Source organism: Fomitopsis serialis (genome assembly GCF_022376445.1).
Source record: "Fomitopsis serialis strain Sig1Antser10 chromosome Unknown B0H18scaffold_5, whole genome shotgun sequence".
Taxonomy (NCBI): Eukaryota; Fungi; Basidiomycota; class Agaricomycetes; order Polyporales; family Fomitopsidaceae; genus Fomitopsis; species Fomitopsis serialis.
The window spans coordinates 871,028-892,909 of record NW_025954965.1 but is presented as its reverse complement, the minus strand read 5'-3'; the positions used below and the strand labels follow the sequence as shown (position 1 = coordinate 892,909).

Here is a 21,882-nt window from a genome sequence, read left to right as displayed (position 1 = left end):
TCTGCGATATGGCCTGATTTTCTTCATGGTGTCGACAGGCAGGCTCAAGCTCAAGCTCAGGCTAAGGCAGCAGACTAGGTGAAGTGCCACAGAACTCTTCAGCATCAGCGTGTGAGTGCGTATACTGTGTTACGTTGGGCAATGCTAACGTTGCCATGTGCGCACTATCACCTCCTGCAAGGTTGATTGTCTCCAAAGCGTGTCAATTACCCTCCTGCATCAGGCAGACGTGTGTACCAGGACTCGTGCAGCGAAAGTGTGTTTCAACATGCACGTCACTGTGTGGCACTGTTACCTCTGTTTCAGGCTTCTCAGCAGCGCAGATCACTTCGGGCGAAGATAGAGGATAAACACAATTCCTCGATCCTGTCGGATCACGCCTGTCGTCTGTTCTCGGCTTCACAGAGTCCATTTAGCTATCCCCGTCGAGCATCAATTATGAGACGCCGCTACTTCCTGTGAAGCTTAAGCGACGATTTGGTGCCAGTCCGGACAATCATTGCTGAATAGCATGTCCTTCGTTCCAGGCTCCGCAAACGGGGCCGCTTTGCTATGCTGGTCCCTTACTACAGGGTAAAGAATTCGAAGCTGCATGGCGTTCATGAAATCATACTGCATTTGTTTGCCCATATCTATTTCTGTCTGGCAGACAGAAGCTGAGGTATGTGGGGATGATCTCGTCAGTTCCATGAGTTCTGATGAATTTGGCTCTCGTAGAGAAGTGTCTGTACCTGTGGATGCGAAGCACGCCGCCAGGGTCAATACCTCTCAAAGCGGGCATCAAGACGGAATGGGATAGACCGATAAAAAGCTGGCTCCCAGCCGGCCCTTAGGCTATACCACCCACGAGTAGCGCAGAACCTATCGCCATGACTTCAGCTCCCAAAGAGTCCACTTCGGCGCAATCGTTGTTCCCCTCTGACGGGAAACCCCCGTATGTGCATCTCCGCGAAACCACCTCGACCTTCAGCAGGCCGCTAGGGAGGAACGAGCTCGGCTACGCGCTCGTGCGTGGACCGCGCGGATACGCCGATTCCTTCACCATCGTCCCCCTCGCTTGTTCGGGCGGGCACACCATCACCGACGACGAGGTCGTGCAGGCATGCGCCGCACTCCGTCTCCGCCACCCTCTCCTCGCGTCTAAGGTCGCATACAGCACCACGAAACCGCCGGAGCTCGTGTACACCTCCCCTCTCAGCAATGTCCACGCTCTTCGCGAGGCGAAGGCCCAGATCGAATTCCACGCCTTCCATGCTCAGGACGCTTCCACCGAGGCTCTCCGTGATCAGTGGTTGTACGCGAACCCCGAAGAGGCCCTCGACCTGCGTAACGGGACCTGCTCCCTCTACTGGGGCCGCGACATCGACTCGCGTTCTGGGAAGTACATCCTCGGTTTCATGACGCCGCACTTCATCACCGATGGCCGCCGCCGGCTGAACCTTGTTCGTTGCATGTTGGACTTGCTCGCTACCCCTGGTCGGGCCCAGCACGAGCTCGTCATGTACTTCGCCGGCAAGATGCCGATCGTGGAGATTCCACCTGCACTGGAAGGCCTCTGTCCTGACATGCGCGACACCGATCCAGCCGAACTCGTGAAAGCGAAAGCGGCGTTCGACGAGCTTGTCAAACTCAGAAGCAAGGTAAGCTCGAGTGGTGTTGGATGATGAACTCTACTGATTAATTGACGCCGCTAGCCGTTGTCGGGTCTTATTCCTGACGGCGTAATCGCTGAGGGCAACCTTCAACCCCGATTCATACGTCAGACCTGGTCCCCGGAAGAGACCAAGAGCATCTTGAGAGCCTGCAAGGCTCATGGCGTCACGATCACTCAGCTCGCCAATGTCGCTAGCGCCTTCGCCTGCGTGCAACGTCCCGGCGCGGCTCGTTTCAGCGGAGGCCCGAGCGACGAGGACTCCCACTACTTCGAGTTCTCCCAGGCGTTCGATGTCAACACCAAGGTGCCCCGGCTGACGAACAATGGGGAGACGGAGACAGCCATTCGCATCGTCATCTATCCCGTCGTCATGTCCGTCCCTCGAGCTGCGGTTGCCGAATCCGCGAGCCAGGATGCGATCTGGGATGCCGCGCGACAGTTCAAGGAGCGGAACGACGCCTTTGTGAAGTCGCCTTATTTCTGGCACTTCACTGGCTTTTACGGTGCGATCGCTGTCGAGAACTACATGGCTCAGATGGCTGGCAAGCCCTTCATGCCGTACATGAGCAGCATGGGCGACCTGAAGAGCGTCCTGCCGATTCGCTATCCCGTTCACCACCATCATGCCAATGGGATAGTGAACGGCGTGAACGGGTCGACGCGTCACAACGCGGAGATCCGGGTCTTGGACCAGATTTCGGCGGGGAAGATCGACCCGCAGGTGGCCAACTTCCTGATGTACACGTTCGACGACAGGTTGAACATCCAGTTCAAGTGGAATGCGGGTCGCACGAGCGATAACCTCATCAACAGCTGGTTCAGCCGTGTGGTCGAGATCATCTCACAGGTTGCCGTCGACGAAGGTGTGATTCTGTGATTGCATGTTGGTTGTGTATCTGCGACGTTCTGCGTCTTGTGCTTATATAACGCTGTACTACATATATGATGGCTTCAGTAGATCAGTGTGCCATTCCCCCTTGTAGAGTGGGTCGTCGCACAGTCGAATTTTTTGCACGTCTTCACTTGAAGGGCCATCACCAAGTGAACGTTCTTCTGAGTTCGTTCCAACAATAAGTTCTGTTAGTGCTTCAACTTGTCGGTGTCGGCGCGCGAGCGCTCGTTCCCGAACCGCCCGGCCCGAACCGTTGGCAGCGGCTTGGGCAGCGGGCTGCGACGCTGCGTTGTGGCTGCGCACTACAACTCTCGAAACTCATCCACTCAATCTATACAACATGCTTCTATACAGCAAAGTTCGACCGTTGTTCGCGATAGCAGCCATGGCGCGGGTCGGCGGCGGAGTACAGAACCTCCAAGCATTGACATCAACCCCGCACGACTTGAAGTTACTCTCGAACGATGCCTTTGCAGTACTGATCCATCCAGCGTTGCCTCGGCATAGTGTGCGCATCAAGAAATCCGATTTCTGTGATAGTACAGTCACGTACGTGGTCACTATAGCCAGTGCGATCCACACCTCGAGTGCCGGGCTTGTGCTCATTCCGCTACCCTTGTAGAGCATACACGGGCTACATTGACATCGAGGCTCGCCACCTCTTCTTTTACTTCTTCGAGAGTAGAAGTGAGCCTGATGAAGACGACGTTATATTCTGGACGAATGGCGGTCCCGGAGGATCGTCCTCATCGGGCCTTCTCATGGAACTCGGTCAGTACTATTCAATCTTGTGTAAACCGCGTGCGCTGACGCGTGAAAACCGGCCGTTAGGTCCATGTAACATTGTCAACTCAAGCAGCACCGAGCATAACCCATATGGCTGGAACGATAAGGCGAACATATTCTTCATTGATCAACCCATAGGAGTTGGTTTCTCCTACGCAGACTATGGCGAAATGGTCGTACGTATAACGTTTTCCCGCACTTGATTATGCACTTGCTGATACTGTTCAGAGCACTACTGAGGAAGCTGCCGTGGACATCGCCGCATTTGTGGCCATTTTCTTCGAGCACTTCAGGAAGTTCACTGGGAAATCGTTCCACATGGCCGGAGAGTCATTCGGCGTAAGCACTGTTACATGCCCACTCACGTACTGAAGTCTCTCATAGTAGTCTCCAGGGCCGCTATCTTCCGCTCTTTGCGGCCGCGATTCTTGATCAGAACTCCCGGCTAATTGAATACGGAATCCCCCCGGTCAACTTGACATCAGTCATGATTGGTTAGTGAAGCTCTCACTGTCTGTTTATCGTTAAAAGTTGTCTAATACCTTCCGCAGGGAATGGATTAACCAACTACCTCGGGATGTTACAGTCCTACTATGACATGAAGTGCACACCAGCGTCTTTGCCTCCGGTGGAATCCATAAGGTCAGATGTTCTGCGCTCATAGAATTCATCCCTTAATCTTAACTGATGACTCACGTTCGAAGTGCCTGCGTACGGATGAAGCAAGCGGTATGGAAGGAGCTGCATCACCCACATTTCGAGCCGCTGAAGGCCTGACGCTATAGCTTCCACGTTGCTATAAGACGATGAAGGAAGCTTGCTTTGACGTGCTCGATAGTATAGGATGTGAAGCGTCCTTGGCCTTTTGTGAGTCTGAACTCGGGTACGTGCCAGCAGGTTAGTGGATATGATCATTCGTGAGCACTTGGAACTCACGTCACGCATATCTGGTCGGCCATGTAGGGCTCAATCCTTATGACCTCAGCAAAAAATGGTGAGCCATTGCAGAGCTCGATCTTGCGCCACGCCGTCTTGGTCCTGATCCCGGCGTAAACCAGCGAAGGAACGCTCATGGATACACTCTGCTATCCTATAACAAGGTATATCGCGTTGCCTGCAAGCGACGGCACAACGAGAAAATACTGATGTGTTACCACCGCAGAGACATCGTTGCCTACCTCAATACACCGGATATTCGAGCCCTACTTGGCACCGACCCGACACCCGAGAACTACTCAAGTGTAAACTTCGAATTGAACGGACGATTCATGTCACATCTGGACCATATGTTCCAACACAATATTACCTCGAAGGGCTCCTCGAGCGGGACGTCCGAGTTCTCATATACGTCGGAGTGTACGACCTTCTCTGCAACTGGGTGCGCGCCGAATTGCCCGCTCGTTTGTAGTCCATCGAGACCAGCTGATCACTATACTACTATCACAGGTTGGGAATGAACGCATGACGCTGAGCATGCAATGGACTGGTCAAGCGGAGTTCGTTGCCCACCTTTACGGGAATGGAATGTCGATGGGGCTGTCGCGGGGCTCACCAGGAGTGCGGGACCTCTGACTTTCGCAACGATATACGGGGCAGGGCATATGGTGTGTCGTGATCTCATTCTTGTCATATACAGACTCATTCGCTATGTAGGTCCCTCATGACATGCCCAAAGAATCTTTGGAGCTCGTCAATCGCTGGATAGCTCAAGAGCCGCTATGAACGGACAGGAATACATTGTCAAAACGTATGTATCGAATACGCGCAGTAGCTGGTGTACGATGTGAATCTGTGCTGACGTGAGTATTGATCAGTGTCAACGAACGAAGCGAAACAGCACATCTTCCGCCTGAGCTGCGATGTTTACTGGGCAATGTCCAGCCGTCAACTTACGTCGAGAGAGATTCAACAGATCCTACGTTTGGCACGACTTAGGCGGCTGAGCGCTAGGTACCAACTCGGACAACTGAAGTACTGACATAGTAATGAGCATGCTACTGCACAGTGACTACTTAATGTCACAGAGATCCACCCCGTACGTGAAGACCAAAGGTAATCAATCGAGTTCGTTAGGACCCACTCCGACCTGAAGCCAACACAGTCACTAGTTTAGACAAACATCATCGGAGATACGGAGATCTTACCGGCATGAAACTACATAGTGCCTTCGTCGTCGGCCACTTGCGAATAGCTCGACTACACGGGTGAACCAGCCATTGATGAGGTCGTCGCTTACGCGACCCGCGTTCCATTTGAACTGGAGGTTCAAGCTCTCGTCGAACGTGTACATCAGGAAGCTGGATACCTGCGGATCGATCTTCCCCGACGTGATTTGGTCCAAGATTCGGACCTCCGCGCTGTGACTCGTCGACCCGTCGACGTCCCCATTCACATGAGGGAGCTGGACGGGGTAACGAATCGGCAGGATGCTCTTCAGGTCGCCCAGGCTGCTCATGTATGGCACGAACGGCTTGCCAGTCATCTGAGCCATGTAGTTCTCGAAGCGATCGCACCGTAGAAACCATTGAAGTGCCAGAAGTAAGGTGACTTCACGAAGGCGTCGCTCCGCTCCTTGAATTGGCGCGCGGCATCCCAAATCGCGTCCTGGCCTGCCGATTTGGCGGCTGCAGCACGAGGAACGGATATCACGACGGGATAGACGACCATGCGAACGGCCGTCTCATCTCCCCGTTGTTCGACAGCCTGGGCACTTTTGCGCTGAGGTCGATCGCCTGGGAGAACTCGAAGTAGTACGAATCCTCGTCTCTGGGAACCCCATTACGATCGGCAGCACCTGGATGTTGCACAGTAGCGAAAGCGCTAGCGATGTTGGCGAGGTGAGTGATCGTGACGCCGTGAGCCTTGCAGGCTTTCAAGATGCGCTTGGTCTCTTCCGTAGACCAGATTTGACGCACGAATCGCGGCTGGAGGCTGTCCTCAGCGATGGTGCCGTCAGGAACGAGGCCGATACAGGCTAGTAAAGCTCATCAGCGGGGGTTTAACACGCAACGCGCTTTAGGCTTACCTTGCTCCTGAATTTGACGAGCTCGTCGAATGCCTCCTTTGCCTTCGCGAGTTCGGCTGGATCGGTGGTGCGCATGTCGGGACAAAGGCTCTCCCATGCGGGCGGGATCTCCACGATTGGCATTTTCCCACTGAAGTGTGCTGCCAATTCGTGCGCAGCGCGACCCGGGGTGGCAAGCAAGTCGAGCATGCAGCGAACGAGGTTCAGCCGGCGGCGGCCATCGGTGATGAAGTGTGGCGTCATGAAGCCGAGGATGTACTTTCCAGAGCGCGAGTCGGTGTCGCGCCCCCAGTAGAGGGAACAGGTCCCGTTACGCAGGTCGAGGGCCTCCTCAGGGTTGGCGTATAACCACTGGTCGCGAAGTGTCTCCGTGGAGGCATCCTGATCATGGAAGGCGTGGATTTCGATTTGGGCCCTAGCCTCGCGAACAGCGTGGGCTTCAGTAAGGGGGGAGGTGTAGACCAGCGTCGGGGGTTCCATGGTGCTGTATGCGACCTTAGACGCGAGGAGAGGGTGGCGGAGGCGGAGAGCTGCGCAGGCCTGTACGACCTCGTCGTCGGTGATAGTGTGCCCACCGGAACAAACGAGGGAAACAATGGTGAACGAGTCGTAATATCCGCGCGTGCGACGCAGCAGCACGTAACCTAGTTCGTTTCCCCCCAGCGGCCTGCTGAACGTCAAGGTCGTTTCGCGCAGGTGCACGTAGGGTGGCTTCCCGTCGGAGGGGAAGAGCATCGGAGCTGACTCCTTGGCAGGAGCTGAGACCATGGTCGCAGGACTGTGGATTCAGGTTGGACAGGATCGACCGGAGGCCAGGTTCTTATCAGGTTCTCCTGCCCGTATTTGATGCCCCGTCATCTATATATCGCGCATTGCGACATATAAAGTTGAATGTGCGCCTCGCCTCCACAGGTACAGGCACTCCTGTGAGAGCCTAGTTATCAGAACTCGCGGTCGACAACGATTCTGTCCCCACGTACCTTGGACCTCGTCTAATGAGCCGAACTGGACATCGACGAAATACGCCAGTTGCCTGTAGACAGCCTTGGTACTTCAATTCAATAATCGACCTCGGAGCAACACAGCAAAGTCGCAGTCTGCACAGGCTCGAGGTACGGACATGTAGTCCAAACTTGACCCAAGTGTAAGGCCCTACCAGAACGTCAGTTAGGCTATTTATTAGTAGCATTCCGATGTTTGGTGCTCGATGGGCATAGCTAAATAGACAGGCGTGATCCGTCAGTCTATGTAAGGGATGACAATGACCCGGATTCTCTTGACCTCACAGATTGAGAGTGTCCGCTGCTAAGAGGAGACGGCGTTATAGGACGTGGTCATGAAAACGCACTTCGGCTACATGCTATATAACTGTTAGCAGATGAATTCACCGATGCCTGATCCATAAGTCTTCCGGCTTCAATCACCAGATATTCCAAAGCGCCTCATGACCTACGGTCAGAGAATGGGCGAGAATGCACACATCAGTGTTGCACTATGCATGACATGCGGCCCACTCACATTGTGGCACACGCTACTGACTTGAAGTCTGCGGTGCTTCATTGAGTCCGCTGTCTAAGTTTGAGTTTGAGCTTGAGCTTGTCGAAACCACGGGCGGTATACACCTCTACAAGCCTTGTTCTCTACGGGACTTCACAGCTCTTCCACGGCTAGCCATCGCTTGATCAGCTCGAGCAACTCTGCAGGCTTGTCGTAGGGAGCCTATGAAGGTACCAAACAGACTCTAGTGACAACCCTCAACATGGCTGCAAAGACGCTCACCATATGCCCAGCATCATAAATGGTGGCGAATGTCAAGGGTCCAGCGCTCCTCGTCAGTCCGGCAGCAATGCCGTTCACCGTCCATTCTTTAAGTGGTTCCTTGACGAACGCTTCCTGACCCGACCATTCCAAATCCAACAACATGCGATTGTTCCCGACCTACGACACATGTCCTCGCTCGTCAGTAAGCCAAATCCTCAGGCAGAGTCGCACGCACCCAGTTGCAGGCCCAGTCATTCACGCCGACGTAAATGAGCGCACGCACACCGCGCTCGAGAAGCGCGCTGATGTAGAATTGCGTTGGGAACATCCGATCGTTCGCCAGGTCGAATGCCGCGTGCACCTCGTCGTTGCAGATGCTGAAGTTCGTGCCTACGAACGCGTCCACTCCAATCTGCTTGCGAACATCCGGTCGGTCGAGATAAGCACCGATCGCTCTGCGAATTGAAAGACAGGAAATCAGTGTAGCTCGGTTGAGGGTCGGCGACGACGCACTTTGTTGATGGGTAGCAGAGGGTCTCGTCGACGGAACCATAACTGCTAGTTGATTAGCATCAGGTACCCATTTGGTTTGATGTACCTACCATGGTTTGCTGATGTCGTACGGGTTGTAGCCTGTGACGGTGCAGTTAGCGATAGGGCTAATCGTGCGACGCCACGAGTGCACTGTCTCACCTGTTTCGAAAAAGGGCCCGTCGATCTCGGCCGAGCAGAAGAGCTTTGCAGCATCGCAGCTCAAGCGATCGGACTGTTCTATGCAAGATTTCTGCAGCGCATCCCGGCAGCGTGGAATCTCGCCATGCAGTGTTTGACACGATCCATGTGTGATCAAGGAGCGAGAAGACACTCACTGCCTGTTTCATGCGCACGCATGAGCTGCACACTATTTCATCAGCAAAGATGGGTGTAAGATACAGAGGTAATGAGCCTACAGACCTGATGTCCATAATCGGGGCGACAGAAACAGCAGTGCAAGTCATGTCGTAGTAAGACGGTATCATCGAGACCCAGTCAGTGCACCCATTGCCTAGACAAAGACAAGCCGAATACTGAGCAGGACTGAGCACCCCGTAAGGCTGACGTACCTATCATGATGGAGGACAGGTTGACAGGGGTTAAGCCTGCCTCAACAAGCTTGGTGTTCTGGTCGTAAATTTCTGCGGCAAACACAGGGATGTAGCGGCCCTAAAGGAACGATTCAAAATGATGTGGTCTGCCCCGTGTATGAGGCGTAATTTATGTTATGCGTACGCCATATGACTCGCCAGCCATGTGGAAGGCACGTCCCTTGAATTGTTCGAAGTGCTCGAAGAAGATAGCAACAAATGCGGCGATGTCTTGGGCTGCCTCCGGGGTCGTGCTCTGGGCATGCGTTTCGACAATCAGTAGTACATAACAGCACTCTTACTACTCACGACTGTCTCTCCATACTCCGCGTATGAGAAGCCAACGCCAATAGGCTGATCTATGAAGAAGATATTGGCCTTGTTGTTCCATGAGTACGGGTTGAATGTGAGGTTGTCAAGGTTGGTTATTCTACAGGGGCCTGGACGAGGGAGTGAACTTCAGAAAATATATACAAGAAAAGGGCACGATGATTCACCGAGCTGCATGAAGAGACCGAGAGCAGAAGAGCACCCCGGACCTCCGTCTGCCCATAATATGACGTCGTCCTTGGCGGGGTCATTCCTGCTCTCGAAGAAGTAGAAGGAGATATGTCTGGCCTGGATGTCTATGTATCCTGTGTATGCTCTGGACACATTTTAGTTATGCACATGACAGCGTAGCGCACATACCCAACGGTACCGTCGCAAAAGTCCGACTTCTTGATGCGCACATTGTAGTTGGGGAAGAGGGGATGACAGAATGTCATGAACTCGTCGATCGACAGGGCGGAGAGGTTTCTCAGCGGAGTGAGTAGGCCCGCATTGTATTGGTCTGCACCGAGGCCAACACTTGGGGCGTTTCTTGCCTGCAACTTCGGCTGGACAACTGGGAATTGGGCAGCACTCGCAACGATAGCAACGGTAGCGAGTAGGGCAGAAATACGAGACGAGAGCATTGCAGCAGATAAGATAGACGTAGTCTGTCCCCAGCGCGGCATATGAATGCTGCCCTATCCATCCAAGAGTACCACTGGCAGTACTTAAGTACTTAAGCTTAAGTTCCAGTGACGCGCCACGACGCGCGTCGGTCCATGAGCGTGTCGACCCGTTCACGTGAGCGCATTGATGTTGAGCGCTTGTGCGATCTGCAGTCGTTGACCAGTCCTTGCGTTACCGTGACTCAGCCTCAAAAAGGTCGGCCTGTTACAATGTCGACAACACCACCTCAGTACTCTTGTCTAGACAGAACCTCCCTCCAACACGATCTGCACACTGAGCTAAGCAGTCTTATGTCCGTCAGGCCGTCATTGAGCGCAGTATGGGGAGATACCAAGAAGATACGCCGAGCAAGATACAGCTGGGAAGAGTAGTCAGCCCTCGGCTTGCGCTACATTCTCATCTATCAGTTGTCCTTTCTGCACAGTCTGAGGGAATAGGCGATGCTGTTGTCGCTCTTGGTCTTGCTGCATACGACGGCAGTTGTGATAGGCCTCACTGGCACGAAGGAGTCGAACTCTTGGCACCCTTCATTCAACCCTTTGCTACATGAAGTCGGTATACACAGTGGTGGAAGCGGTATTTACACTACAACCAGACGTGGAGGTGAGCACACTCCGTCGTCGTCGGGTCGAAATGCACAACAGAGGAAGAACCATTCATGTCGTCGAGCCTTCTCCACGATCTTGCCGCATCGGATTACACGACATTAGTGAATACTGCGTTTCCTCGCCATAGTGTCCGTAGCCGGGGTGCGCAATCCACACGAGCCTATGCACGTCGTCGGGCCTCACTGACGTGACTCCTAGATGGGGCTGGAGCGCATGACCCTCGCCATGGAGTGGAGCGGGCACCGTCTTTTCGTCGAGCAGCCCTTGTAAGAGTGGACTAAAAATGGGACGGTGGCGGGGAGGACCAGAAGTGCCGGACCGCTCACATTCGCCACTTTTCACGGCGCTGGACATATGGTGAGTTCTAACACTCAATACTCATCGATCATCCCTCGCTAGCATTCGTTGACCGCCGTGCGGGCCATGCAGGCACCCTATGACAAACCTAAGGAAACACTGGAGATGGTGCGGCGATGGCTTCAGCAGGAGCCTTTGTGAGGTGTGGCCTTGAGACGGAGGTGAGGCTGATACGCCAGAGGCCGCAGGCACGATGAGTATGTTCATGCCAAGCCTACATGCTACGGGCTTCAAGGCATCCTCTGTATGACCATAAATGTATCTACCTGTACAACACGATATTGTTGTCTTCTCTTTTCCTACATCATGTCTATCTGACTACTACTAAACTCACGCCGCAGGTGCGGCCTTGCTCTTGCCGAATGTAGGCTCAATCTTGCGGCTCGAGTCCATGAAGGCAGAGATGTCGGCGTCTGTGACCTTCGCTTTCCGCTATAAGCGCATCGTCCAAGTCAGTGATCAGATTACAAGCGTCAGCAAGATCATCACTGACCTCCTGGAAGCTCTTCACGAACTCCTGCAGAAGTTGAATGCACCTTGCCTTGAGCTGGCCAGTTAGTAGGCGGCCGGCACGGTACTCCTGCGCAGATGGGATGAGGATGTTACATTCGTCTGCAAGGACGGGAGACTGCGACATACCTCTCCCAACTTCAACAACTCCTCTTCGTCATCCAGGAAGAAACCCAAGTACTGGTACGCAACATCCACATCTGGGTTCCCGCCCAATCGCCTGTGCTCCTCCTCCGTCTCCTGTCCTCCAGAGAACCCATGGCGATTGATCTTGTTCTTGATCTGCGTAGGGGTGTCGCTCATGTAAATACTCGAGTTCACGTCCGACGCGCTCATCTTCGTCTGCGGGCCCTGGAGCGCCGGGAAGAACTTGGAGTGGAGGAGCGCGGGCTTGGGGTACTTGAGCTTGACGGCGACGTCGCGCGTGAGGCGGAAGTACGGGTCTTGGTCAATCGCGCAAGGGATGAGACAAGGGATGTTGGAGACGGTGCCGAAGATGTGCGGGAAGGAGTTGGAGAAGGATGGCGCGGCTTGGATAGACGCGAAGTGGATCTTTCCGATGTTGTCCCTGCCAGGAGAGGATGAGTGGGCTGGATGTCGATGAAGGAGGGCGAAACCTCACGAATCGTTGAAGCCAAATGTGGCTTTCGCCTGGTTGATGGTGATTTGACGGGAGATCTTGGAGACGTTCTTGTAGAAGGCGCCGCCGAGGTAGTCGTAGTCGCTAAAGATGAACGTCTTCTTGAGGTCGAACCCGACAGCTATGATATCCCGCGCATTCCGTCTCGCGAACTCGTATGTCTGCTCAGGCTTGAGTTCATGCTTGAAGAGGAACTTCTCGTCGTCTGCAGCAGAATGTTAGTTCGCATCACGATTAGACGAGTGTCGGACGCACCAGTCAACTGCACGACCAACGGTACGTCGAAGACGTCCTGCAACCATCTCGACTGACCTCAGGACAGCGTTGCCTGCAAAGCGGGCGGAGACGCACTTTGTGAACACGAAGGGGACCATGTGCCCCAGATGCATGCTGTCGCTGCTCGGCCCTCGCCCGGTATAGAGGAAGAACGGCTTTCCTTGCTCATAGCGATCCAAGATCTTGTCGAAGTCACTGCATCCGAGGTCAATCCCTTGCATGCTCCTAGCGGGATGTTATATACACACCGATGGAGAAGAACATCCCTCTCCTGAGGAAGACATGTGGGCGATGGCCCGTCAACCGCTCGAATCGCTCCAGGACCGCCGCATCCACCCTCCGCGTGCCGAACTGGTCAACGAGCTTGTCATAATCGATCGCGAGCTGCTTGCCGTCGTCGGTGACAGCACCCTCTACGTCCCACGGGGTGACCACCTGGTTGTGTGCGCCCTCCTGAGCTGGTTTAATGGCCGGAGCGGATGCGCCTCCGCCAGCCGGCGAGGTCTCCTGCGATGCTGCAGGTACTTGCGTGAGTGGAACAGAAGGTGATTGAGTGATTGGTGCGCTGGGGTTGTCAAACAGGGTGTAGTTGTGAATTACTGCGCAACTCACTCGTCTAGGGATGCTTTAGCGAGTGAGGATGTAACATCGGCCGCTGTGGTAGGAGCAGTTGAGTCTCCGGACAACTCGTCTGGCACCGCGAGAGGAGGATCTGTAGTCATGTTCGTTGCTGACGTATCGTCGTACTTTTATCAAAAGGGATGGTGTGTTATGGTGGTAAGTATGAAGAACGAGGTCGATATCCGTGGTCGGGCTGAGGTTGCTCAGAAGATGACTCCTCGGGCGACTGGACGAAGTCGATCTCACCAGATCTCCCTCGATCACCACTCACCGAACCTTGCGATCGCACGGGAGACCACACCAAACGCGACGGACGCCAAGTAAAACACATAACCCGAATCAATGCTTGCGTGTAATTGATACAATGCTACAGAACCTACGAGACAAAATAAACATATATGCGCTACCTACTATCGGATTTATACTATGGCATGTAAGGGAGTGGGCGAAGAATGTCGGCTTCATAGAGTAGAAGGTCCATAATTTTGTCGGTCTCTAGCCATCCGCCCCCGAAGAACCGGATGCCAATATCCCTCTCCCACCGCTCCACCAATGGATGCAAGTAGCGCGGTCGGAGCCGGACGCGGCAGTGCGGGATGGTCTTGTGCGAGGGAAGCTTATGGTTTCCGGAACTCGCACAACACGGTATATATCGTGTTGAATGCGGTGTAATCTCTTCTCGGACCTGAGTAGGCCGACGAACGAGATTGGTCAGCGCAGCTCTGTATACGACGGAGTCATGTCCATGAGCAAGTCAAGATTACCTTTGCACCCGTGAGGACGATCTTGCCCGAGACGAATATGAGCAAGACCACCTTGGGCTTGATCATACGATAGATGAGACCGGGAACAACTACCACCGAATGTTCATGAGCCACTCGTACATACACAATAATCGATGACGCCACTCACTTCTGGCTCATAGCTGCTGAACTGTCCGTGGCTGTACGCGAGACCCTCCAGACGATGGGGAACTTCACGTCACAGCTACCGACGATGTTCTGGATCTTGAACTCTGAGAACTTGGCGTCGAAGCCAAGCTTCTGGACGATCCGCGCGTACTTGCGCGACGCGAGCCGCGAGTCGTCCTCGCTCTTTGCTCCGGTGACGACCATCTTGCCGGACGCGAAGATGAGCGCGGTCGTCTTCGGGTCACGAATACGCATGATGACCGCCGCGAAACGCTACAAAGGTGGAATGCGGAGGGAAGTCCGACATTCACACATCAGAAAGTGCATTACAAACCTTGGGGTTGTACTCTGCATTGCGCGCGTGCAGTGCAATCGTCTTCAGATCCAACCGGCAGTCCAGGTTGACCGTCGCGACGATGTTCTGCAATGTCGGGACGATGCCTTCGACCGCGGTGATATGCTGCTGCTCGAGCGTGAGTGGCGCTGGAGTGGCAGGGACAGCACTGGGCCCGGCGTCGAAGGACCAGCGAGAGGGGCTGGCTGGGTAGCGACTGCCGTCTGAGATGACGAGCTCGACTGAGGCTGGGATTGGGCCTGTGTCTGACTCTGTGGGTATGAAGACGACGGTTGCTGCTGTTGTGTTTGGTACGGAGATACGGTGGGCGCAGCGTTTGGAAGTGCCAGGCTGTTCTGACTAGAGGGTCCTGGTAGGTAGGGGTTCGACGAGTATGGCAACGCAAGGCCAGAGTTCGCAGCTTGCTGCTGCTGAATCTGCTGGTAGGGCTGCTGTGCGACATTTGCTGGTCTGGAGAACGTCACTTGGCGCGACGGCAGAGCAGCGAAGTTGTTAGACATGATGAGGTAGATTGCACGACGACCGAGAGGGTGTGTCCAACAAAGTTAATTGCTGAAGACGCAAAAGCGCGGGCGTGGGAATATACTCGGTAGCACGGGATTGGGGAGGGGGTGGTTGCCCGCGAGAGCCCGGCCTTATATACCTGGAGGGTCTGAAACTCCGCTCAAAACTTCTCTCAGATTTGTAATCAAACACTACCAAATACGGCAGATCTTTGTCCGAAAGAGCGCCCGTGCCACTGCTTGATAGATCGTTCTCAGATCGCTCCTCGTTGTTCGACGACTCCTCGACATCGTTCTACTGCCTCCCGCGCACCGCTCTGGTTACGGTCCAAGCTCGCTGCGCTCTGCTGCTATACTGCTTCGCTGTTCTCCCCCTCTCGTCGCTGTGTGTGCTTTATGACTCGACCAGCATTCGTCGGCGAGGCGCTGGTCTCCCAGGATTCGGCTTCTAGCAATTTTTACGTGCTGATGGAGGACCACGCAGCGCACGCCGCTCGACCAGGCAGACTTGTTCTGTGTGCTGTCGTCCAAGTGCCTTGACCACTGTCGGTGTGCCTTGTCTGTCTGTCTCGCAATTGGCAGCCGCCGAATCCGATGGAACAACGGCATGCTGGCGTAACGATGGCAGCGGGTCGAGACGGTCGCAATCGAAGTTCCCAAGGCCCCAAGCAAGATCGCTGCACAGAATATTACACAAATTAGAGCTACTATGGTACACGGTATATAGATACAGACATAAAGATATCGGCCATGTCGCAATGTGTCGCAATGTCCCCACCGAGCGCGTCCGTCCATCGCTCAGTCGAAGTCGTACTGAGGTTCCTGTGGTACCGCGACGTTCCGCAAGAGCGGGTCTAATGATGCCAGTTCGTCCTTGATGTTAGCTCGTGCGAAATCATCGAGCTCTTTGAGCAGTGTTGCAATGATTTTCTGTCGGCAACGTCACGTCTTGATAGTGTAGGAACAAGCGTCGGACTCACCTTCAACTTGTTGTCAATCTGCTTGACCGTATCACCCAGGCCAGTATTCCAGCTGGGCGGTGGGCTTCCTAGCGCGCCCCCGTACATTACGTTCCCTCCGCCCGCACCTAGCGCAGCCGGAGTGCCCGACCCTGACGCATGCGCGATGCCCCACAAACTCGCCTCCCCCTCGTGTGTCGCCGCTGCCTCCGTGCCCGCGAACAGATATGAGACGCCCGGGTGGGGCGAAAGCAATCCTAGAGGCCCCATCATGTGGTGGCCAGAATTTGGAAATGGTGAAGGCCCGAGGATCTTCGATATTTTGTTGTAAACCTCGGACAGCACGTCGAGCAAGGAGAGCAGCGTTTGGTGGTAGTCGGGCGCGAAGGGCTGAAACCGTGTGCGCAGATGGTCACGAGAAGCTCAAACAATAGTTGAATTGCACGCACGACGTGGGGCATTGTAAGGTAAGGTGCATCGGACGCGTCTGCATAGGATAATGCGTAGTCGGTAGCGCCAGGCTGTCTTTTATTCGGTCTTGTCCTGAACAGACGCTGGCGAATAGTACACATGAGCTGGAAAGGCATAGAGATATAGGGACCTGGGCACGCACCATACGTGGTCGGTCATTCTCGTCCTTGTCCCTCGGGACGTCCTTGAGAGTCTCGTACTCGTTGAGGACGTTTGAGAAACCGCGGAGAAGGTCGGCTGGGTCCTTGATATCAAACAAATGGGCAAGAGCCATCCCGAGCATGGCAAATCGATATGTTCTGCAGGCTCATTGAAGATCACGCAAATAGTCATGCAGCGCACAAACACATACCGGTTCTTCATGGCAGCGTTTGAGAATATCCTCTCGAGGTCTCCTTTTGTGATGACGATGGTATGGAACCAATGTGTACGCCTGGGTACACTTGCTCGGTTCACTCCAGGGGAGGAGGAATGGTTTGACGTACCCTTCGTGTACATTGCGCAGATAGGTCAGCGTGATGATTCGCTTCTTCACCAGCTCCCTCAACATCTCAACTGACGTGCCTTGTGCCAACGAGCCATTCGTCGCCGCAGAGGCACCCGAGGACGCGACGGAGGGGTCAGACTGGCCAGACTGCACGTCCCAGTCGCGGGGCAGGGGCATGGTGGGAGCGGTAGGAGTCGAAGCAGACGCGAACTGCTGGCCAGTCGCCGAGGAGACGCTGCCGATCTGCGCAGACGGATCTCTGTTCTTGAAGGAGGACAGGAGATTCTGCGCCGACGACTTGCGGCGCACGCCCGGGCGGGTCGCCATTGAGTCTGCGGGGATCATGGGAGGAAGAGGAGCGGCCATGGGCATGCCTGGAGTGTAGTTGAAGGCCGACATCCTTCTCTCGATCGTCGCCAGAATAGGGCCTTCAGTCGTAATCTATCCCGCCAATACCTTCGCTCTCTTATACCCCCTTCATTCCCCTGCTTACTCTCATTACAACCCCACTTACTGTGGGAGCATCTATCAACGCGCCCTCGTGGGACGCGACGCGTGCTCGTCCGCGCGCCGATCTTTTTGCGATCTCTGCCTCCTCGACCAGTCCTCCGCACCTCCCCCGCGTCCTCCACGGCCTCCGTCCTCCTTCCGCCCCTGTCTCTCTGTAGCATAGTCTCCCGCGATGACCGACATCAACACCGTCGCCAAGCAGTTCACCGATTTCTACTACACCACCTTCGACACGAACCGTGCCGACCTCCAGGGCCTCTACGTGCGTCGTCCGCCTTCGCGTTGATTGACGCGATCCCTGCCAGCGAGTGGTCCTGATCAACGCCTCTTCAACATCGGTGCAGCGTCAGAACTCGATGTTGTCGTGGGAGGGCAACCAGGTCCTGGGAGCTGCTAACATCTCCGAGAAGCTGACGGTAGGCGAGGTCGTCTCCGACATGTGTTCGCGTGTACTGACCCAAACCTTGACCCACTGCTAGGCGCTCCCTTTCGACAAGGTGCAGCACAAGGTCACGACGCTGGATGCGCAGCCGTCTGACCCAACGATGTCGAACATGATTGTCAGCGTGACCGGCCTCTTGCTTGTGCGTCATACAACCCCCTGATATTCCCTCTGAGCTCACAGTATCTGTGCTATAGGTGGATGACAACCAGCACCCCCTGCAGTTCAGCCAGGTCTTCCAGCTCGTCCCCGAGGGCGGGAGCTTCTATGTGTGAGTGCGGCGCCAAGTTGACTCATAGTACACAAGCTCATGGCTCCTTAGCTTCAACGACATTTTCCGCCTCAACTACGGCGCATGATTCTCGCTCAGGGCACAACAGGGTGTGGCATATCTAACTGAGGATCGCGAACCGGGCAGAAGGAAATGGAATGTTGTACGTCAAGAATTGTTGTTGCTATAATACATTCTCCGTGTTGTGTAATGCGGCTGGTCTGAAAGACGCCCAACGTCGAACATCCTGGGGTTGTCCTTGGGTTACAAGCTCAACATTGAATAGACCAAACACCAGTGAGGGAATGTACAAGATCTCGCCGTGAGCGACGAGGAATAAAATCTACGGCACCAGCATCCATGTACACCGGGTATTACTATAGTACGCATGTGCGACGACAACCATTCGACAAGACGATTGAAAGAGCAGAACAAGTGTCAAGGCCTCGAGGAAGATCAAACACCAGCAACGATCCTGCATAGCCGGTCGGGTCAGTCAGTTTCTCAGAGCACGGTACAGGCGAACCACTCACTCTTCGGCCTTGTTGAGTGCCTGCACCATTGAGACGCACTCCTTCCTGCGGCTGACAACGTATTCGGACTCCTTGAGCAGGTCATCGAGCACCTCGGGCTTGTACAGCTCTTGAAGAAGCTCCCGCTGCAGGTTCTCCTTCGAGTGGTTGACGAGCGTCAGTGTGATGGCCTTCGGGACCATGTCAATCATCTCCCGCTTGACGATGTTGAAGTACGAGTGGATGAGCAGTTCTGTCGCGTGACCGATGAGCAGGACTGATCATCAAACATGCAAGGGCCACCTACTGATGACCTCCGTCTCCATCGTCTCCCGCTCGTTCAAGGCAGCCTGAGGACGGATGACGGATGGTGGCTGTTACACATTGATCAGTTGGGTACACTGGAAGGAGCGTGATCCTGGACCCACCGCGTCCATCACCGCGACACCTTTCTTCTTCGGCGCATTCTTGCCGGCCGAGAAGAACGAGGCGAAGAAGCTGTTGTCCTGCTTCACCTCCACGTCAAGATCTTTGTTGTTGTTGATCTGACCAGGGGCAAGCTTTCCGCCTTTCGGGTCAGCAGTGGGCGGTGGTGGCTGTTTCGCGGCCAATCGCTCTTGCACGATCGCCATAGCCCTATGGCCGTTGATGAAGTCGGGATGTGTCGTGTTGACGTAGCACGCTTGCATACTGACGGAGAAATATCGGATGACGCCACGGAACATCGCAGCAGAACAACTTACGCAACCATATCTGTTACGAGCTTGGTAGTAGGGTTCATAGAAGTCTTGAAGAAGTTGACGACAACGGAGTTGAAGCGATCTCGCAAGGCGGGGAACCGCCTGAATGCTTGCTATAACACCGCATTGCGTCATAGAGGCCATCAATAATTGAAGGACGTCGACTTACAATCTTTTGCAGGACCTGACCCAAGATACGGATGAGCTCGTCGTAGACGAGCTGACAGCACTTCAGACTGGGGTCCTCCAGTCTCTTAATCTGTTGCTTCACAATGACCTCGAAGGCTTGTGTCCCAACGAAGACAGCGGGCGTTGAACCCTACGAATGGACATGAGAAAGCTGTTCGGAGACGGCATAAGCATTGTACTCACGGAGGAGTTGTACAAGATGGTCCGGATGTCACCATCTTTGACCTGGTCGAATGGGTCAATGGTCTTGATGCCATTGTTGAACAATTCGTGGAAAACGAAGCTGATACGAGCACCACCCGACAGTTCGTTCAAAGAGATGTCGTTCGTGTTACCGTCGATCACCGTCCGGAAGTCGGCACAGAAGTCGGTGATCACAGAAAGCACGATGTTGGCCGAGCTTCCTTCACCAAGAGCGCCACCCAAGCTCAGCAGCTCAGCGTTGTACTTCTGCAGTTGTTGAGTGATGCGTGCCTTGATGTCTGGCAGCGTAGCGCGAATGTGTGCCATGAGGATCTAACCAGGCACATGAGCAGCAGTTTTGAGACGTGAAACACGACGTAGACACGTACAACATTGAGTTTCCGGGCCAAGAAGGGCGTGCCGCAGTACTGTGCCTTCCCCTTGTACGAAGGATGATTCTCGAAGTACTGCCGTTCGTGCTCCAGAGCAGCGCTGATAAGCTTATTGGAGTCGATATCACGCTGGCCACGGTTCACGACGGGCACGTAGCCCAGTCGGAGAGGAATAATGCGCCCAGCAAGAATGTCCACGACGTCCGTTCCGGCGTCCCTTTACGCGCTGTTAGATCGTGCTATGCGAGAGATTCATTGCACTTACATCAGGTCAACCTTCGTCAACACACCGATTGTCCGTTGTCCTTCTGGATCTACCTCTCTCGCAAGCTTGAGACCATCTGAGTTGGCCAAATCCGTGTTCGCAGCCGTGACGGCAAGAATGATACATGCAGGCTTCGAAATGAACTTGAGCAGCATGTCTCGAATCTGCTTCTCAATGTCTCGTGGTTGGTCGCCTACGGGGACCTTCGTCAACCCAGGAAGATCGACGAGTGTCAACGTGAGGACATTCGGCGAGTATATCCGCAAGTTGATAGGCAGTGGTGAAATACCGGCATTCTTGCCTGTCTTCGCCTCTGTGTCGCGAACAATCTCCACCCGAATCTTGTTGAAGTCATAGAACTTCTCCCCCGGGAGGTGTAAGAACTCGCCCCACTCATCGGGGTTGGCATTAGGGTCATCACTTGTGATTTTGGCTACATCAACGCGAGGTCAGCTCTCGGCTGGGTACCATATGTCCAAACACCGAGCATACCGGCTCCGTTTGCTTGCCCAGTAGGTGGTCGGTTGACGAGTTGGAGAACCTGTCGCCAGTCAGAAGTAGCGTCTCTCGAGGGACAGAACACGCACTAATGGTCGTCGCGTCACGATACCCGTGCCCCGTGGCAAGAAGTCTCTCCCAACCAAATTCTGTAGAGACGATCACCGTCATAACATTGAGCGTCGCTGACGGTAAGACATACCTCGAGCACACTACTTTTGCCACTGCTCTGACTTCCGAGTACACATATCTGCGGGAGGTCTATCTGAGACGCCGAAGAGCCGACAGCACTGAAGACATCCTGGAGCTTGTTGATGACGTTGACAATCTCCGAGCCAATCGTGTTAGTACCCATGGTGTAGAGGAATAGAGGGACGGGAAGAGGCGGGAGAAAGAGATGAGAGGAGGAGACTGCGTGCAAAGCGTAGCTGGCTGTACTGCACAGGGCAGGATGCGTGTGGCCCAGTGAAACTCCGCCGGACGCGCGTCGCGACTCTGCGCCTCTGCGCACGCTGCGGCTCAGTCTTTCTCTGATCCCATTACTTGCCCATCACCCTCTGCAGCTTGCCAAGGGTTTGCTCGATGACTCTCTAAGTCGCGGCGTATAACTCCCTGAAGGCCGCTCGTATCGCGTATTAAATTGGCGTGGTGCTTGGGTTGCACTCCCCGTCGCATAAACATGACGGACGCCCTTTTCTCGAAGTCAACGACCGGACATTGCCTCTGCAGCGTCCGCTTGGTCAGCGCTGTCCTGTCTCGTGAAGTTCATGCATCCTGAATACAGTCGACAGGTGGGCGCTGCGTGCGCGACGGTAGATGGTTTCTTGCCTCTGCCGAGTCTCACTGTCTGCGGTCCGACTCCCAAGACCGATGGTCACGCGGTCGAGAGCACGCTGGACTCCAGCTTCAGTAGCCAACCTGGGTCCAGTGCGAAAGACTTA

The 21,882-nt window shown here is 54.6% G+C and overlaps 9 protein-coding genes across 9 annotated transcripts; 3 read left to right on the top strand and 6 right to left on the bottom strand.

Moving 5' to 3' along the window:
- Positions 1–613: 613 nt before the first annotated feature.
- On the top strand, positions 614–2,560 carry B0H18DRAFT_494514 (uncharacterized protein). Its single transcript, XM_048038299.1, has 3 exons — positions 614–661; positions 718–1,640; positions 1,695–2,560. Exons 2-3 carry the CDS (start codon positions 870–872, stop codon positions 2,529–2,531), a joined length of 1,608 nt encoding a protein of 535 aa, XP_047898827.1. The 5' UTR covers positions 614–661; positions 718–869; the 3' UTR covers positions 2,532–2,560.
- Positions 2,561–2,759: 199 nt separating this feature from the next.
- B0H18DRAFT_979240 (Alpha/Beta hydrolase protein) lies at positions 2,760–5,493 on the top strand. Its single transcript, XM_048044375.1, has 16 exons — positions 2,760–3,095; positions 3,169–3,317; positions 3,378–3,508; positions 3,561–3,671; positions 3,727–3,826; positions 3,884–3,974; positions 4,037–4,061; positions 4,118–4,229; positions 4,296–4,326; positions 4,391–4,432; positions 4,495–4,620; positions 4,825–4,936; positions 4,986–5,083; positions 5,147–5,282; positions 5,338–5,384; positions 5,434–5,493. The coding sequence occupies exons 1-13, from the start codon at positions 2,887–2,889 to the stop codon at positions 5,052–5,054; spliced, it is 1,308 nt and encodes a 435-aa protein (XP_047898826.1). The 5' UTR covers positions 2,760–2,886; the 3' UTR covers positions 5,055–5,083; positions 5,147–5,282; positions 5,338–5,384; positions 5,434–5,493.
- B0H18DRAFT_951458 (uncharacterized protein) lies at positions 5,487–7,125 on the bottom strand (the record flags this gene model as incomplete). Its single annotated transcript, XM_048042024.1, has 4 exons — positions 5,487–5,528; positions 5,569–5,956; positions 5,997–6,256; positions 6,358–7,125. 4 exons carry the CDS (start codon positions 7,123–7,125, stop codon positions 5,487–5,489), a joined length of 1,458 nt encoding a protein of 485 aa, XP_047898825.1.
- A 431-nt stretch (positions 7,126–7,556) lies between these two features.
- On the bottom strand, positions 7,557–10,285 carry B0H18DRAFT_927657 (serine carboxypeptidase). Its single transcript, XM_048041656.1, has 14 exons — positions 9,933–10,285; positions 9,740–9,888; positions 9,552–9,682; positions 9,388–9,498; positions 9,222–9,321; positions 9,073–9,163; positions 8,988–9,012; positions 8,812–8,929; positions 8,721–8,751; positions 8,632–8,673; positions 8,354–8,573; positions 8,137–8,295; positions 7,876–8,076; positions 7,557–7,806 (listed from the first exon to the last, which is right to left on the bottom strand). The coding sequence occupies exons 1-13, from the start codon at positions 10,238–10,240 to the stop codon at positions 8,008–8,010; spliced, it is 1,554 nt and encodes a 517-aa protein (XP_047898824.1). The 5' UTR covers positions 10,241–10,285; the 3' UTR covers positions 7,557–7,806; positions 7,876–8,007.
- Positions 10,286–11,536: 1,251 nt separating this feature from the next.
- Positions 11,537–13,560, bottom strand: B0H18DRAFT_1182201 (tryptophanyl-tRNA synthetase; the record flags this gene model as incomplete). The annotated part of the gene is made up of 8 exons (XM_048035974.1): positions 13,245–13,560; positions 12,877–13,197; positions 12,708–12,827; positions 12,612–12,658; positions 12,339–12,561; positions 11,846–12,284; positions 11,700–11,786; positions 11,537–11,638 (listed from the first exon to the last, which is right to left on the bottom strand). Exons 1-8 carry the CDS (start codon positions 13,352–13,354, stop codon positions 11,537–11,539), a joined length of 1,449 nt encoding a protein of 482 aa, XP_047898823.1. The 5' UTR covers positions 13,355–13,560.
- A 14-nt stretch (positions 13,561–13,574) lies between these two features.
- B0H18DRAFT_979211 (uncharacterized protein) lies at positions 13,575–15,116 on the bottom strand. The gene is made up of 5 exons (XM_048044374.1): positions 14,669–15,116; positions 14,499–14,627; positions 14,229–14,437; positions 14,162–14,196; positions 13,575–14,106 (listed from the first exon to the last, which is right to left on the bottom strand). Exons 1-5 carry the CDS (start codon positions 15,017–15,019, stop codon positions 13,991–13,993), a joined length of 840 nt encoding a protein of 279 aa, XP_047898822.1. The 5' UTR covers positions 15,020–15,116; the 3' UTR covers positions 13,575–13,990.
- Positions 15,117–15,820: 704 nt separating this feature from the next.
- B0H18DRAFT_869356 (uncharacterized protein) lies at positions 15,821–17,266 on the bottom strand (the record flags this gene model as incomplete). The annotated part of the gene is made up of 6 exons (XM_048040010.1): positions 15,821–15,952; positions 16,003–16,371; positions 16,431–16,535; positions 16,595–16,751; positions 16,805–16,885; positions 16,938–17,266. 6 exons carry the CDS (start codon positions 17,264–17,266, stop codon positions 15,821–15,823), a joined length of 1,173 nt encoding a protein of 390 aa, XP_047898821.1.
- A 102-nt stretch (positions 17,267–17,368) lies between these two features.
- Positions 17,369–18,717, top strand: B0H18DRAFT_979205 (nuclear transport factor 2). The gene is made up of 5 exons (XM_048044373.1): positions 17,369–17,711; positions 17,794–17,865; positions 17,929–18,033; positions 18,089–18,162; positions 18,214–18,717. The coding sequence occupies exons 1-5, from the start codon at positions 17,622–17,624 to the stop codon at positions 18,248–18,250; spliced, it is 378 nt and encodes a 125-aa protein (XP_047898820.1). The 5' UTR covers positions 17,369–17,621; the 3' UTR covers positions 18,251–18,717.
- Positions 18,692–21,296, bottom strand: B0H18DRAFT_1082692 (Dynamin central region-domain-containing protein; the record flags this gene model as incomplete). The annotated part of the gene is made up of 11 exons (XM_048031569.1): positions 18,692–18,927; positions 18,982–19,048; positions 19,103–19,364; positions 19,418–19,527; positions 19,584–19,733; positions 19,787–20,119; positions 20,176–20,395; positions 20,444–20,876; positions 20,936–20,984; positions 21,031–21,090; positions 21,144–21,296. The coding sequence occupies 11 exons, from the start codon at positions 21,294–21,296 to the stop codon at positions 18,692–18,694; spliced, it is 2,073 nt and encodes a 690-aa protein (XP_047898819.1).
- Between the last annotated feature and the right edge of the window lie 586 nt (positions 21,297–21,882).